The 17464-nt window shown below is 42.2% G+C and overlaps 1 protein-coding gene across 3 annotated transcripts in view; it reads left to right on the top strand.

Moving 5' to 3' along the window:
- The window catches only part of TMEM135 (transmembrane protein 135), a 181598-nt gene that overhangs the window by 2500 nt on the left and 161634 nt on the right, over nt 1-17464 (top strand). For all 3 annotated transcript variants that reach the window (XM_066989914.1, XM_066989912.1, XM_066989913.1), the window contains exon 2: nt 14152-14279. In XM_066989914.1, the coding sequence (XP_066846015.1) occupies nt 14152-14279 (128 nt within the window). The remainder of the gene's footprint in view (nt 1-14151; nt 14280-17464) is intronic.

Raw genomic sequence — 17464 nt, 5'->3', positions numbered from 1 at the left:
GTAGCTTGGCAGGGAAGGAGCTCTCCTGAGTTATGAACCATCACTAAGTAATTCTTTGTCAGACTTAAAGCTGTATTTGAAATCCTTGTATTTGCAAATGAAACGTCACAGTCGCATAGCACAAACATTCAGTCCTACATTCTTAGAGTCACGTTATGGGATGAATTTAAGTTATTTTATTTCTCTAGTCATATCCGTGGATGTTCAGAATGTTGCTAGTTCTACTTAGTCTCCGTCTGACAGCACAGCATCAAAAATTGCACTTTTTTTTTCTGTCGGGCCTGTAAAATAGCTTCCGCTTGTTTGTTCCTCCTGTTGCCACATGCTAATAACAAAGAAAGGTAGATGAAAGAGTTGGTGTGGAAAGGAAGTAGGTTGAGTAGAGGAGAAGTTGCCAGAGGTCACTCTGGGAGAGAAGTGCATGTGGTTAGGGACAGTTATAATCCAGAGCCCAAACTCGTAACATCTGCACCCTGTGTCTCTGGCGTTTTGCTGCTCTTCAGTCATTGGGACACCGATGGAGCCATGCTTAAGCGGTGCTAGTGCTTGGTGTGTAACACGATGGCTTTCAGTAAATAGCTAGAGTCTTTGCTATGAAATAGTGCTGCGTGGTGGTGGTTTTTTAATAACAGTATTTAAGTATTTTTTTTGGTTGCAAAAATAAATCTTCAGATAATCATACTTTCACTGTCTGTATTTTGCTCCAGTACTTGTTGATTGGTTTAGCAAATGTAGCTTTTATATCTAAATTGAAATGTCACTCCCCAAAAGTATACTTAGCAGTCAGATAGTAATTAGTAGATGCAGTGAGCGACCCTTTGTTATTTTTTCCAGATGCTTAGGTCTGTTTGAGAAACTTCAGTAATATGTTTGGTGTTGGAGGGAAAGACAATAAAATAAATTTCCCTCCTTGGAAGGGTTGATATAAGGGGCAGAGGTGGCAACTGAGGTGGAAGAAAGTGGTGAGAAATGCTCCATGTGAAATATTTCCATATCGTACTTAGCACTAGAGAAGTTATAGAGTAGTGTTTGAAATACTCGCAGTGCCGTATTCAATTTTAATAAACGCTTTCAGTGTTACAGTGAGGGTTTCATAATGTACTCAAGTAATACGTAATTAATGACAAACAGTGTCTTCTATGCTGTGTTGTTAATTGCATTATAATTAAAATAAATAGGGATTGATTTCTATGAGGATTTTGTTTTTAGAGAGAATTCTGTAGGGAAAAAGTACAAGGGCTTCTGTTGCGTGTTACACTTCTTTACATTCTAGGCTAGAAAACTATAATGCAATTTTCTTTTGAACTGACAGTTTATGCTTTCAATTTTCAACACTTCAACTCCCTTTTCTGTTTTAGGGATGTTTCTGTGTGAGAAAAGTTATGCTAAGGTAGCTTCCCATGCAGTGCATCTCCCTTGGTGGCTCTCGTAACCTCTTGTCCTGACAAAGTATTTATGAGAATAAAGTTCTTGTAATTGCGGTGACGTTTTTTGGGACCGAGTAGTTGTATTAATTCTGTCCCTTTCGTTTTCAGAGCATCTTAAGGAGTACTCCTTCCCCTAGTACCATGGATTTGGCCACTCTCCAAAGAGATCAGAAGACAGTGTGTGTTTATGTTGTGTTTAGGGTGTGTAGGCTGTGTGTATAAACACCGCTGTACCTCTACCCACCCTATCTGTCCATCAGTAACACACACCTGCGGAAACATCCGTGTCTCCATTATTCCTTAATACGCGAGGGCTTATCTATTAGCTATACCAGTACTTCGTTAAATGCCATCCTTTGGGGAAAAGGATCTTCCTAGTGTTTATGTGCTGGGTAATGTGGGTTTTATTGGGGTGGAGTTGTACATCCGGCTGGTGGCTCTGCTCGGTTTGAAGCACCCCAGGTAACTCGTAAAATCTTTTAGATCCAGAGATACCTGGATGCTTGAGCAACCTGAAATGGCTTCCTGAAAAATGACAGTGGTGTCCCACTGCTCCTCAGATCCCTGGACTTTGGCTCAAGTGGAGCAGTGCCTGGATATAAGGGTCATGTTTGAAAACGTCAATCCACTAAGGTGTTGAGCTGTGGATTCCTTTGGAGTAGGTTTTCACTCCTTGCTTATGCCTTTTGCATGTTGTGTCAGTGCAAAAAAATCAAGTCCTGGGTTTATAGGTAATATTCTGACATCTTATTGTGCGTTTGGAGAAAAAGTTGTTATATTTTTTTTTTGAGTCATTAAACTTCTGAAGTGTCTTGAAAATAACCTGAAAGCTTTTAGGTTTATAGACCACTTGAGTAAAGCTGCAGATGGAATGAGAGGGTAAGAAGCTGGTAGCTGAAGAATTTGGAGATTGCGATGGGTATGCGGCCTCACTAACATTTTGGCCATGTGTCCTGATGTGGAGTGGCTGGCAGGAATGCGTCTTTCATAACTAAGGCTGCTTGCATTTCCCAAACCAAGCGTCCCTGTGCGTGGGTCTTCTGAGAGGCCTGCTTTTGTATGTATTTACAGTTATGAAATCCACCAAATCGATTACTGCAGCCGCTTTCAGTCATGATCTTGTGTCTTAGCTGCTCGTGCCTTCTCACACCCAAAGGCGAGAGATGCCTTTTGTACGTTGGCTAAATAACTGGACATCCAGGTGAACTCGTGGGAGAGCAGAGTTCTGAGTCTTCCTCAGCCCATACAATGGAAACTCCCATCTTCTGTAGGATTGTTGTGACCAGCAGGTTGGGGACAAATGTGTGGTGTTTCTCTTCAGTCCTTATTTTGGAGCTGTGCTATACAGTAGAAGAGAACACAAACTTTGAGGGCTCAAAGAGAGTGAGATGCCACAGGTGCTGCATATTGATACACTACTCACCAGAAAGGTTCTGAAGCTTTGTCTTCAGTAGTTATAGTATTTATTGAGGCTCCCAGGTGAAAACACTACGAGGGGGAAAAGAAAAAGTTAAAAATTGCTGTCTCAAAAATGAAAGACAAACAACCACCAATAAATATAATTATGCTTATTTAAAACTGCCTGCCTTAATGTCTTTAAAAAATGTTGCTGAAAAAGGCCTTCATCGAAAGCTGATGTATTCTCTCTTTGTGTCCATTTTAGATTAGACAATGCTAAAAAAAAAAAAAAAAACAAAAAACAACAAAACACCAATTTGGAGGTGTGATCTTATATTATCAGAGTTGAAGAATTTGGGCTTTCCTAGAAATTCTGAGTGTAGAGTATGACTTCACGGTTAGGTTGTATAAAGCTGGGGGATGAAGGGCCCAGAAATGAGTGGCTGAAATACCAGGTCTGAAGCCTTGGCTTCTGTTGCCTTTGATTTCCATTGACCTCGCATGGGAAATCTGCCATTCGTGACACGCGTTAGGGCAAAGTCCTCTCTTTCCTGAGGGTTTGAAGGGTTTTGGCACTTGTTTGATGGTGGTACATGTTTTCTAGTGGATGAAAGTGCTTGGTCAGTGATAGGAAGTCTTTGTTGTGTATCTGAGGTAATCAGATATGATGGTGATGCTTCCTCTACTACAGTAAAAATTGTCTGATTGCTGCTTTGCTGTAAAGCTCATTCTTCTGACTTCTTGCCAAGTCATGTGTGTCCTTCACCTCTTCGTTTTCCTGCTTTGGTCATCTGTCCCTGCTTAATTTAAGGCAGGATCCTTCCCCCCTTTTCTGACCTGACCTCCCCGGTGTCCTGCCCAGCACCAGCTCCCTCTGCCTTACATCTCCTGCCCTTCCTCTGCCCAAAACAAATTGCTGGGGAACGGCTCCAGCTGTGGTCCTGCAGTGGTCCACCCTCACGGTCAGTGCAGCTCTGGCTCCAAATACCTGTCTCTGAGACAGATCTACTGGCGCAGGAGGGAGGAGCACTGGACCCAGAGCAGGGTGGATGCCAGCGGGTCCATTTGCCTTGTCCTCTGGGCTGGGGGCTTGCTCAGCCATTATTTAGCAGAATAGGTATATCCTGAGCCTGCCGTTCCACTGTACTTTTAATGGTCCTTGGGGCTTGCTGTATTTTATTGATTTCTTTCAATTCATTTCGTCTTGTACATTCTTCATAATTATTTTGGTCTTGCTTTTCATACTCATTTCACATTGATTTTGGTCTAATTTTTGGTATTTTTCATGCTCATGCCATGGCTGTTTCCTATTGTACTTGTAATAGCCTTCATAGCATCACAGAATGGTTTGGGCTGGAAGGGACCTTAAAGCCCACCCAGCTCCACCCCCCTGCCATGGGCAGGGACACCTCCCACCAGCCCAGGTTGCCCAAAGCCCCATCCAGCCTGGCCTTGAACACCTCCAGGGATGGGGCATCCACAGCTTCTCTGGGCAGCCAGTGCCAGGGCCTCACCACCCTCTGAGTGAAGGATTTCTCCATATTTCTAATCTAAACCTACCCTCTTGTAGTTTAAAGCCATTCCCCCTTGTCCTGTCACTGCACCCCCTGACAAAGAGTCCCTCCCCAGCTTTCCTGTAGCCCCCTTTAGGTACTGGCAGGCCGCTGTGAGGTCTCCCCGGAGCCTTCTCTTCTCCAGGCTGAACAACCCCAACTCCCTCAGCCCGTCTTCACAGGAGCGGTGCTCCAGCCCTCTGATCATCCTTATGGCCCTCCTCAGGGCTTGTTCTAATACTTCCACATCCTCCTTGTTCTGGGGGCCCCAGGGCTGAATACAGCACTCTTACCTCAGTTTCTTAAATGCCAATTGATTTTTTTGTCTTACCATTTCAAATTTGTTCTCCTACTTACCATTCCAGTGCTGATAGCTTCCTTTGTCTCTGTTTGACCCCTGTGTATCGCTATTCTTTTTCTTAGGCTTATTTATTTTATCTATCTTATTTATTCTGTAAACTCCCTAGGGCAGTGTTTTATACAATAGCATTAAATATACGTGTTATCAGCAAGCATATAAGAATAAATCGTTTTCCTTTCTATGTAAACACGGGAGGGCTCTTTGTACTGCTAAGAGCATGGGCCAGGTAGTCTTGCACGTGGACGCTGGCAGGTCTCTTCACTGATTAGTCACCGGTCAACATCAGGCCACGACAAGAATGAACCTATTTAGCTAATGAATGATTTTCAAAACTGCTGGATGGAAGACAGCATCACCAGCCAAAGATCAAGGTGAGACCGAATCAAGTGGGAGTGGAGTCACGGCGCTTTCCTGGCCGTGTTTACATCCCTGTGGGTTAAGGCCAGAGAGCAACCCCAAGGCCGGACGGTGCCCATGGTGCTTCAGCCTTGCTTCCCTTGTGGTGTCTCGGAGGGAGAGCTCCTTGGGTTCATCTCGAGCCCAGTCTGGGAGTTAGCATGCACCAAACAGCCCTGGCTTACCTGGCTCTATAGGTACAGTCACTGTGTGGCATCTTTCTGAGGTGTGTGAGAGGGCTGCTGGCCAGATGGTGTTCTAAATTAGTGCAGAATTCCTGCATATGTTAAAATGCAATTAGTTTGTTGTTATTTTTTGTGCTGTGAACCATTGCATGCTTGGAAGGCGCGCTCGTTCTCTGGAGATATTCAAGGCCCGTCTGGACACCTACCCGGGCAACCTGCCCTAGGGAACCTGCTTTGGCAGGGGGGTCGGACCCGATGATCTCCTGAGGTCCCTTCCAACCCCTACAATTCTGTGATTCTGTGAGATTCTGTGAAGTAAGGTGGGGAGGCTGAGAAGGATGTTAGCATTACCTGTGATTGTGTTTCTATACGCCAGCTTGGGTCTCTGGGGTGGGCCATCAGGAAACGTGACGTGTTTCTGTCAGGGAGGGTCGTGGAGTCGCTGTGGTTGCGTTGTGCTGGGACATCTGGTCGTCTTAGGGCTGTGCTGTCTCCCATACCTCCGGGCTGTGCTCTGAATGACCTACAGGTCAGCGTGTTCCTGCCTTTAGCTTCTTCTGCACGCCAGTTTAATGAGGACTAAAGTTGGCTTAAGTGTTACTAAAGAAAGAACCCGGTTGCAACATCTTCATTCCTGGCTGGGACTGTTCTGGTCTGTTGGGGTGGCTTTCAGGACAGACCAGTAACATCCTCTCATAAAGAGAAAATAAAGAAAACCAGTCCTTTGGTGAGATGTTTATGTTTCAAAGGGGCAGAGTTTGAGAATTTCAAAAGAATCACTTAAGTTCTTCAGTGCAGCTGAATTCATTATGCTGAAAGGTGCGAGGAGCAGCCTGGAGCCTGCATCTCAGTAGTGGTGAAAACCAGGGAAAGCCCAGCCTCGACTGACCGAACAGATCTCAGCAAAGGCAGTGCGAGCACTGGGAGCCAGCAAACGTGCTTAAAGGGCTGCTTATAAAGCAAACGTAAGTCTGTTCTCTAAAGCTGGTACAGCTGAGTGCAGGAATTCAAGGTAAGAAGTAAGTTACTGAAAATTGTACCGAGTCAGGCATTTCAAAGAGAATGAAGGATCAGCCCTTACTTTTTTTTTTTTTAAAGTATAAGGGAAACAAGTGGCGAAGACAGGCCTCCGTGGAATGAGAATGATGCCAGGACTGAAGGTAATTTAGATGTCATTCAAAGAGTACATGAGTGTTCCTATCTGTTTCTTTTTTTAGTTGGGTGGATGGCACGGAAAGTTTAAAAAACAAAACAAAAAGCAAACAACCAAAACCAAACACGAGAAAACAGCCCAACCCCCTAATGGTAATCGTCATGTAACATCTCTCAAGGGACAGAGGACATCAGAGGAGAGAGCAGCAGAGCGCAGTCTTCCTCGGAGTATTGCAGGAGCTGACTTAGGAAATAAAAACATCTGGAAGTGAGGTTTTGTAATCTGTGAAATCAGGGCGGGACCAGCTAATTGAAGAACGGCAAATTTGAATGTTTAGGAGGAGGCATGTGAAACAAGTTGCTGATTTGGACAACAGTGTCTTTCAAAACGCAAATGTTACCTGAGGGTGTTTTGAGTTTGTTAATTCAAAAATTAATTAAAAATCATTTTTAATGCAAGGGATTAATGTCCTTGAAAATTAAGAAAAAATAACAAAAACATATAAGAGAACATATAATTAACATACATTTAAATGTTAGGTGTACAAATATTTGCATATAATTTAGAAAGATATCTGACAGTCTGTAGTTCTGCCTGTCACTTGAGTGATATAAGGGATTTTCTTCACTAGTTTAAATACTGAGGATAGCTTTGCTTTTAGTTTTTTCCCTGCAGCTCCCTGAGGAGGGAAGCGCTGAGGGAGGTGCTGCTCTCTGCTCCCTGGGACCGATGGCTGGACGCATGGGGACGGCACAGAGCTGCACCAGGGGAGGGTCAGCCTGGGCATGAGAGAAAATTCCTGTGCCGTGGGGGTTGTCAGATGCTGGGACAGGCTTCCTAGCGAGGTGGTTGATGCCCCGTGTCTGTCAGTGTTCAGGAGGCATTTGGACAGTGCCCTCGGGAACGTGCCTTAGCTTTTGGTTAGCCCTGAAGTCAGGCAGGTGGACGAGATGTTGGACAGCATTATTGGTCATCTCTAAATTTGCATTTTAAATGTGCCCAAACCTCATAGATAGCCACTTCATGAAAGTCATTGAGTTTTGAAGTCTTGGAGATTTGGCTAGGTGTCTGAATACTTCTGTAGCTCATATTTTATTTTTTTATTTTTAAACATTTGTTATAATCTACTTGATTTTAGTTGCTGTTCTGAAAGAACGAGAGAGAAATGATGATGCTTTTTCAGTTTCCATCAGTCAGTGTTGTTTGTGTGGGCTAATTTCACTTTGAAGGGGTACCGTTCTTAAAGTTTGTACAAGCTTAGAAAATGGGGGCTTGATGGAGGAAGGAGAAAAAAAAATTGTGCTCAGTACAGCAGAGTTGGTGCAAGTTGTGTGTTTTATTGGCCTGCTGCATAACCCATCAGCTTGGGTATATTGGTCAGCCTGTTAGCAGGTGCATTACGCCAAGGCAATGCCTCTTGGAGAGTCTGTAGCTAAAGGACATAGGTGAAAACTGAGGATACCAGAGGGGTATGTTCATGACTTTTTGTGTTCTAGTAGAGGGGTGGCCCCTTCTTCCAAATCCATTGTCACATAGTATATTGTACATAAAGGTACAAAAAAAAAAAGTTGTTTCTTTCTACCCTCATTTCCTTTCACATGAAAACAGTCATAGAGATACAGTAGCTTGTATCCCCTGCTTTTTCCACCAGTGCTAAAATTACAGAATCACAGAATCATCTAGGTTGGAAGAAACCTCCAAGATCACCTAGTCTAACCTCTGACCTAACACTAATGAATGGATTCATTTAAAAAAAAAAAATGCTACAAAAGTTTTTCATCTATATGAAAGTTTTCTATCTAGCTACATATTTCAAGATTGCAGTGGCCGAAGTGGCGTAGTGAGAGCTAAATCAGAGCTTGTTTTAAACTTTAGGGAAACTGGGGTGATTAGTGTTGAAGAGTAACTGTGTTTGGTTTACAGAATGAGGAAGGAGGAATCTTCCAGTCTGGGCTAGGTGCATAAAACATAATCAGCTGTTTAGGGAATCCTTATGGTGCTTGTGTATTCAAGGATTTTGGAGGACAGGTAATTGTGTCTTGCTGTGATCTATTACTCCTGCTGTTCCCTTCATTTATAGGTAGTGTAGGTATGGGATTACCTTCAAAAGTCTTCTAATATTGCTAAAGACCTGCATTGAAATATCTGAATTTTGCGTTTCAAGTTTTGACTAATTGTGTGCAGAAACGAGGAAAGGAGTTGTTTTTCTTACAAACAAGCTTTCTGTTTTCAGTATTTCCACAGGTGGGTACTGGGACACTGCAAAGTACTGGATCAGTCTTGCAGGTAGAAAGAAAACATTTCCCACATGCCTGACTTAACTTACTCAAGAGGCTCTACCTGATGATATTCACAGCATCAAACTAATTGTTTTGGCTGGGGCCAGAAATATTTTCTCTGGAGGTAAGGCTGGCAGGTCTGGCTCCCTTTGCCTTCTTTCCAGTGTGTGTGTAGGGCACAGAGGGCACAGGAGTCATGCAACGAGAAGCGGGGCATATTTCATCAAGGCATTTCTTAATGCTGTGCAGGTCTTAGTCATCTTGTCTGACTGTGAAAGCAACAGTTCAGTTGTCTGAGGACTGAAGCATTGTGATCGATCTGGATTTCACCCAGATTCACGTGTGCATACCCTTATACTTGTAGTATCCAGTGATACACATACTAGGTAGTGTAATAGGCTCTGCCGGGGTTCAGTTGCCAAGTTAAACTTATGCAGAGATGCAACAAATGCAGCAACATAATGATAATTAATCTATACGCACTTATGCTTCTAATTCTTTACTTTTGTTGCCGTGAGGTTTTTTACTTCCTTCAAATTTCAGCTTACGGTTCTATATGAGTTACTCAGCTGTCATTTAAATAACAAATGTCTACCCTTGTATGCAGGACAGGCTTGAATTTTTGTCTTTAGGGTTTGCAAATCACTGGAAAAGTAACAGTAGACGTTCAAAACGGTATGTTGTGATATTTGAATTCTTCTGCTTTCTTAATATTTGAATATATCTGATTTTTTTCTTTAGAATTCAGTCTGTTACTTTCAGTTTTTTTCCCTCGAACTTTCTCTCTGTTATATTGTACTTCCAGCCCTGCTGTTCTGTGTTATTAATCATGAAATATCAGGGCTTCTTTTTGCTTCATCCTTCTTCAGCAGCATGTCTGAATTTTCTGCAGCCTGTGTTGCTGTGAAGGGAGATCAAGAGCTGTAACTTGTGGATGCAAATAGAAGGAAACTGCGAAGTCCTGAAATCTTTGGACATTCTTAGGCCATCTGCCTTGTGGCAGTACATGATTAGTTTTAAATTCCCTTTTGCTCTTAGTCGTTGTGCACTTGTGCATCTAGAAGAGTATTTCTTATATACCCTATATACTTATATACAGTGGAAAAGCTGGGATTTATTGGTTAACCCTTAGGAAGCCGAGAGTACAAAAACATTAGGAAATCTGGGCTCCTTCTTCTATCTATAGAGCCTCCCCTGGTTTGGAGAGAAGAAAGGGGAGTGAAACTGCAGGAAGGGCGATAAAGAAGACAAAGACTGCATCTGCAAACCGTGATACTACTGAAAGTTTCTTTAGTGCCTAAAAATTAATAGTGTAAAAAAAATTCCTTAAGTTGTGGTGAGAGGATGTCAGTTCTAGTTTCTGAAATCTGGGTTTTCTTTATTGATTTTCAGAATTCTGGCAAATTAGGTGACAAGAAGTGGTTATGTTCTGCTATGACACAAATGCTTAATGCCTACTAGGGTTGAATTTTTTTTGATGAATAAACGAATCTTTAGTGTTAGGTATTTCAAGTCTGAATATTCTTTACCTGCAGAGAGCAAATCTGCCTAAAATGTTAGTAACAAGGTTTATGTGATGGGGTCTTAATGGCATATCAGATCTATATCATGGCATTGGTTTTATTAGGTCTTCTGTTTCCTTTTTTATTTTTTTTTAATGGTTGATATGCTATATACATGGAAATGAGAAGTACAAGCCACATTGTGCCTTTTATTTGGAATGGAAAACAGCACAGCGATGTCTTTTAGCATCTGTGGAACTCTTCCATGGCCTTACTGATACGTGTATTTTTTTAAAAAAGGAAAAGTGATTCAGTACAGAGAAGGGTTATCTTGGTCAAATGTAAGTTCCATTGAAGGGTGGAGCTAATAACAGGTTTTATCCTAGGCAGCTGAATAGTTCTTTTAAATATCCTAGGGCCAGGTCATTGGGTACATTGAAAATAAGACATTTTAAGAGTAGCTCGGTGTTTTGTGGAAAGCCTGAGTAGGAGGTTGCAGCAGATCTGATGTATTCCTGGCAGCTGGTGTTACTCAAAGGAGATGCTGGAACATCTCTTTTCTGAGAGCATCATTCTTCCCTCTGATTTTGGTAAGGCTGCATTGCTTTGGAGAAGTCAGGAGTAAGTGAAACCTGGGTGATAATCCACTGGAATTTGATGGAGTCTCCTCCTCCTGGCTGCAGATGTGATTTCGGGCTTGTTGGTGCCTTCTCATAGGCAGGAGAAACACAGTGGCCTCAGAAGGAAAGCAGAGGGAGAGCCAGCGCCGACCGTGGGTTGTACTTCGTGCAAGACTCTCCCATGGTGTGAGGGGTGTGTTGGTTCTGTGCCCTGCATTGCAGCGAGACCTCGGGGTTAGGAGGAGAGGTGAAGCAGCACAGGCTGCTCGAGGCGGAGGGGCAGCGGTGTGGTGTCGGGGTTTCATGCAGTGGCAGACACTCGTAGCATTATCTAGCACAGCGTTGCTCCACTAATGTTGCAGACATACCATGCTGTCTTACTAAAGCTGGAAATCTACAGTATTTTGTAAGTGCTGAAGAATGTTATTTTGTAAAGGTCTTGTTACTCTGTCTCCAAAAGGCGATAGTGAAACTGAGAAACTGTGGAGAGGGGTGAGAAGAGCAGCGGGGAGGTACGGAGCTGCTTTTGGCCTCCTGGATTGCCTGGTAGTGCAGTATTTGGGACAGTGCGTTGACTCCAATTGCAGTCCTTCGTTCTTGGAGTGAATAACTCCCCAAACCAACTTTTACATCTGTCAGCACTCGGGTCCTGATACAGACCACCCTTAGGTGCCTAAATGAAGGAGTCTGAGGATTCACGTGCTCCCTTTACGTAAAATCACAGAATGGTTTGGGCTGGGAGGAACCTCACAGATCCCCTAGTTCCAATCTCCTGCCGTGGGCAGAGATGCCAGCCACTAGATCAGGTTGCCCAGGGCCTCATCCAACCAGGTCTTGAACACCTCCAGGGATGGGGCATCCACAGCTTCTCTGGGCAGCCTGTCCCAGTGCCTCACCACCCTCTGAGTAAAGGATTTCTTCATTATATCTAATCTAAATTGAACCTCTTTTAGTTTAAAGCCTCATTAGTTTAAAGTCCCTTGTCCTGTTGCTGTGTGCCCTTATAAAGAATCTCTCTCCATCTTTCTTATAAGTTACCTTTTAGTACTGAAAGGCTGCAGTGAGGTCTCCCCGGATGGTGCTGGAGCTCTGAGACCATGCTTTCCATGAGATGTGCATTTCCACATGTCCGACTCTACGGGGAGCCTCGTGTAGCACAGGTCGCTGGACAGCCTTGTGCTAGGTCTGTTAGTGCGCTCTGTGTGGAAATTAATGCCAGGGAGATGGCTACGGGATGTTTTGTGCCCTCTCCTTCGCTGCTGGTATCTGCTTCTGCCGTCTGCTGCTGCGCCTTGGGCAGTGGGTTTGTTGTTAAGGATTTGGCCCGCATCACAGTAACCTCCCAGCTCACCTGAGTGGTGCCTCCAGTGTTTGCTCCCTCTCAAGCTGCATTGCTTTCATGTGCATAGCTCTTTTAGTTGTTACGTACAGTGCTTCCTCAGACCTGTTTGTGTGTCGTTATTTCTGGTTCCTTTCTTTCACTTGGGCGTAGAATAGTAAAGAGGAGGGAAAGCAGCAACTTAAAATAGTATAAAGCTCACTGGGGGAGCTACAGAAATAAACGTTAACTTTGACATTAATTTATAAGATAGCAATCTTTTTTTTTTATACTCCTGGTACTGTGAGGAAAAAAGACTTTACACTTCAGCTGTAAGAGCTATGTTCTTAAAAAAACAATGTTCTTCTGTTCCAAGTGTTCACGACCTTTGTACAGTAGGCTAGAAATAACAGAGGAGGGAGCAACTAGTAATCTGCTGTTTAGACTGCATTAAGACTTTGCTTCAACAGAAAGATTATCTGGATTGCATTATTGCCTAATCCATTATGGTTTAAGCAGTCGTGACACTTGATTAAGTATTGTGCAAATCTGTTTTCAGAAGTGTGCTCATGCATATATTGCTCCACAATTCTTAGTTCAAGCTTCATTTTGGATACGAATTTTGGTGGCACTCTCCTGCGGTTTGTTCTAGCAGAATCCTCATCCCGTTTCTTTATCCAGAACACCTTGCTCATCAGTGCAAGTGGACAGATTTTGAGAAGAGCTCACTCCATGTTTTTAACTCGAGGAATTGAGCCTTTGAGAGGTGTTGCTGAGCCAACAGGTCGCCTATCGTCGTGTTCATCAGCTCTTTAGAGAGAAGCACTCTCTGTCTACAACTTCTGTAATTCTAAGAATTGCCTGAAAATTCCTGCTAGTTTTGAGAGTCCCTGGGAAACCAGTGCAGATGAAGAAGATATCGCTATTTAAAAATAAAAATCTACTTCACAGTGCACCCAAATTATAATCTAATGGCAGCATGGGAACATGGGGGTTGGAGGTGCCCATGGAGGCCGTGTGGTCCCAACCTCCTGCTCAAAGCAGGGCTGGCTGGATGCGCTTCCTAGGGGCGTCTTCCAGCTTCAGCTTCAAGGACTTCCAGTGATGGAGAGTCTACAGCTGGCAGCCTGTTCAGATATTCAGCCATCCTCAAATGAAATTTTATTTCTTACGCCTAACATGAGTTTTCCGTATTTCAGGTTGTCTGTTATCTCTTGTCCTAGCCCCACGTGCCTCTGAGAGAAGCCTTGCTCCTTGTTCTTGCAGTTGCACAATTTCAGTGGACAAGAAAGATTTGAGGGCCTGTTGTGTTTGAGTCACTAACAGCTCTTTAAAAAACATGGAACATGAATAAAACTGACCAGGAAGAGCCTTTATTTTTTAGATCCAACCTGTTTTCTACAACAGGCAGTTTTCAGAGATAACATACTGTTTCTATAAAATTTGTCAGGAGTATGTTCTTCTGGCACATGGTGAGATCTTTTTGGCAGGACTTGCAGTTGGTTAATTGGAGTATAAAACCTTTAGTAATGCCTAGTCACCTCACAGACACTGTGTAGGGCCTGTATTTGGGTAACTTAGTGATGTTCTGACCTTTGTTAGGAGATGGTTTAATTGCCTTAAAGACAAAACTCCGTGAATTTATTGCATCTTAAAGTTCTGATATCTGGCAGACAGCATTTCTGACTATTATGGCCAACGGTAACAAGGTAATAAAATTCCTCCTATACTTTGCATTAAGGCTTGTTTGGTGTATTTCCTGATATAAATATTGTAACATTTGGAACAAGTTCAAAGGAAGTGGTATTGTTCATAAAACCGGCAAATTTAATAGGCTTTGATTTATTGTTTAAGTGGGCATATCTCATTTTCCTTTCTTGATTTTTTTTTTTTTAAACGATGCAAGAAAGTCTCTGAATTAAAGTTTGTCCCCTTTTTTTTTCTTCCCTCCTCCCTCAGATTGCAGCTATACTCAGGAAAAGAAAACTTGACTATTATTTGCACAAGCTGCTACCTGAGATCTTGCAGTCAACCTCCTTTCTGACAGCAAATGGGACCTTGTATATTGCTTGCTTTTGCATTCTAAGGTTGGTATACTGTCCTAAAAATTCAATGTAATATGAAAGCCATTTTTATGAAGCTTTTTAAATTTATATAAAAACTTGTCTTTTTTTTAATACACATTTGTAGCAGTTAGGAGTAAGACAAGCGATAGCTGTGCTTTCTGGTTTTACCACTTGAATATGAAGGTTCTTTTTTTTTCCTCCTCCATTTGTAAAGTCTTTTAAATCAGTAAACGAGACAATGTATTCACTTGGTTCCTTTTTTCCTTGTTACTGATTTCAAATACGTAGTTGCATGAAATCCAAATATATCCTAGAGAGTATGTGAGAAGGCCTGATCTTTCTCTCCTAGAAAGATTTGTTCCAAATGGACATTTCAAACAAACAGTGGATAACGTGATTATCAGAGAAGTTATACCTTCCAAATTAATTCGTTTTTTTTGAAGGATAAATACGTATCTAAAGATGCGCTGGTTGATGCATGATATATGAATTCCCAAACGGCAAGATTACCAAGATTGCTTGCTAGGACTCTTTAAGAAGAAAGATTCCCTACCTTCCAGGAGTTAGGAAATCATTAACAAGCAGTTAAAATGTCTGAAACAAAAGAAGGAATAAATAATCGGTTTGCATAATAGGAAGAGGTTGCCAATAATGTGCCTGCTATGTTCTTTGTCCTGCATACACCTAACCAGTCTCGAAAAAGGGATGAAGAATTGTGTGAGATTATTTGAGGCTATTTAGGATATGGAAGTCTAAAATTGACTGTCAGCTATTTCAGAAAGATCTGTTGATTAAAATGGCTTATGAAATTTGATAGAGGGAAAGCGCAAAGCAATCCACTGGAAGGAAAAGAGCCGTCCTATCCTGGTCACGCAGTGATGAACTTTAAATTAGCTACTGTGTTAATCAGGAAGATGTTTGAGTGTCATCAAGGGTAGGTTCTTTGAACAAGTCACTTTAGTACTCGAATAGGGTCAGAGACAAGTGCTATGAAGAGAAACTGAGAACGAGCCAGGAAGCAGCATAAATACACGATATCTTTAAAAGCTGTGTACAGTATGCCTTTATTTATTTTTTAAGATCTAATTCTGAGTTCAGAATGTTGATAAGTCCCTCACTTGGAGTGTACTGAATATAAACATTGTCTGGCAGCTTGAGCCATGTGAGCTTCCTTCTCTAATCTGCTCTTGGGTGGGTGACAGGATAGAGATGTGCATGTGAGACTTCTCTGCTTTTTTTAACCACTTGGTGTGCAGCTGTTTTTTGTGTGCGCTTGTATGATTCGTTGAATTAATTACTATACAATACGGGAGATTTTTTGACTTTCAGTAGCCCCTGAGAGCAAAAATAACGGTGTCGTTTTCCAGCCCAGAATGCCATTTGGTATTGTATATTTTAATCCATCCAAGGAATGGCAGAGCACCATAAATATATTGCTTAACTGCATCCTAAATATTTCTGAAGTCAAGTTTTGACCATGCAAAGAGATTGTCTGAGACTTTGGAGATCTAGATCCTCTAGATCTGATTCTAGATAGTGGTAAGAGATTAAGTGCGATAGATTTGTGTAATCGGATGTGTGCTGCAATTTTTGTATCCTTTTTGGTGGGAAAGCTTATTAAACCATTTTTTGGATAAGATCGTCTCAGTCCAAGTCCCTGTTTTTGTTCTATGAATGTCTATCCTGGCCAGAGCTTTGGTTTCATCCAGGATTTCCTGCAGACTTTATCCTCTGAGTGGGAGAGCTTCCAGAAAGCAGGAGGGGCAGTAACTCAGAAGCAAAGCCGTCCAGCAGCTGGCTCCTGGAATTCTAGAGCAAAGCAACAGATTGAAGGGTTTGTAGCTGGACACGTTAACTCGTATTTACCTGCACAACTCTTGGTTTGAGAAAGAGTTGCCTTGTTTCCTTCTTCGTAACACCAAGGAGGAGGTGTGTTGGCAGGTGTGTAGGGTCTCCTGGATAATGTGCCCACTTCATCTGTTCATACTTTTACCTAAGTCCCAGTGAATCTTCAGTCACTGTCTAACGCTGCATTATGTAGAAAATACTTCTTTAGTCTTCCGGTAGCAATTAGAAGACCTAAATATGAAATGTAATTGTTGGTGAGAAGTCTGACTTGTGCTAATGTGTGTTTTTGGTGCTTTTGTAATACTTCCTTGCTTTCCATCAGGGAAAACCACCAAAATGGGAACAACTGCAATTACTTTCAAGGGTGTAATATTTTAAACAAGAAAATTCAAAATAAATGATTTCCAGAACGGTTTAATATTCTCTCTATTTCATAAGTGGCTAAAATTTCCAAAGCATCTAAGCCCCATTTCAGCAATGGCTTAGGCTCTAGATAGATGTTCTCATTCTAGAAGGCATTACCAAGCTAAGTTAGCTGACTCTTCTTTTTTTTTTTTTCCTGGAAATAAATTGGGGAATGTGGGCAGCCTGCTGTGTTGGCAGAGCAGAGGAGGTGGTGATCTGTGTTATGGGCGTGTGACAGACCAGCTGGGGGTTGTAATCCCTTCTGCTGACGAGCTCCAGAAGCCTGCATCTGTTTAGGCTTCAGACGGAAGTGCTGGGCTCTTCTGTTGGCTAGCATTAAGTTGGTTAAAAGATAAGTGTGATTTTTAGGTTTTCAGTTTTATTAAATTAATGCAAAATCTCATGAAGACACGATCCTGTTAGTCTAGCGACTAGAGTAATTGAGTTTTCCCACATACAGCTTTACGTTAGCTTGCTTAAGTCAATTCAACCTTACGTGTCAACCAGCTTTTCAGCTTTGGATACAGTTGTACGGTGAGGAATTAGATGTGTAACTTAAAAGACAACCCATTTCTCATTCCAGTATCTACCTGTAGACCATGTAAAATAACCAAGTAAATAATAACGAAAACTTGTTTTCATTTATTCCAGCAGAAGTTTAAATGTTTCACTTACTGGTCAGGTGCTTTAATTTTCACTGACTTTTACTGTGCAAAATATATACTGTTGCTTCCTAAATCTTATCAAATTGAACATGTACCATTCACAGAGGGGGCGTAAACCGTGCAGAAAGAACAAATTGCCGTTTCTTTCCCACAGAAAAGGCATTTGTTCTCTTACTTAACAGGTGTGTCTGATAGGATGTGTTCATACTTAAGTTGTTTAAAATGGCCTCTCTGAAACCTCATACAGTAATTGCTTTCCAAGAGAGTCCTAATAATGAACTTTAGCTC

This window comes from Anser cygnoides, chromosome 1, assembly GCF_040182565.1.
Source record: "Anser cygnoides isolate HZ-2024a breed goose chromosome 1, Taihu_goose_T2T_genome, whole genome shotgun sequence".
Classification (NCBI taxonomy): Eukaryota; Metazoa; Chordata; class Aves; order Anseriformes; family Anatidae; genus Anser; species Anser cygnoides.
The sequence above is the reverse complement of the archived record's forward strand: the minus strand, read 5'-3'. Positions and strand labels throughout refer to the sequence as shown.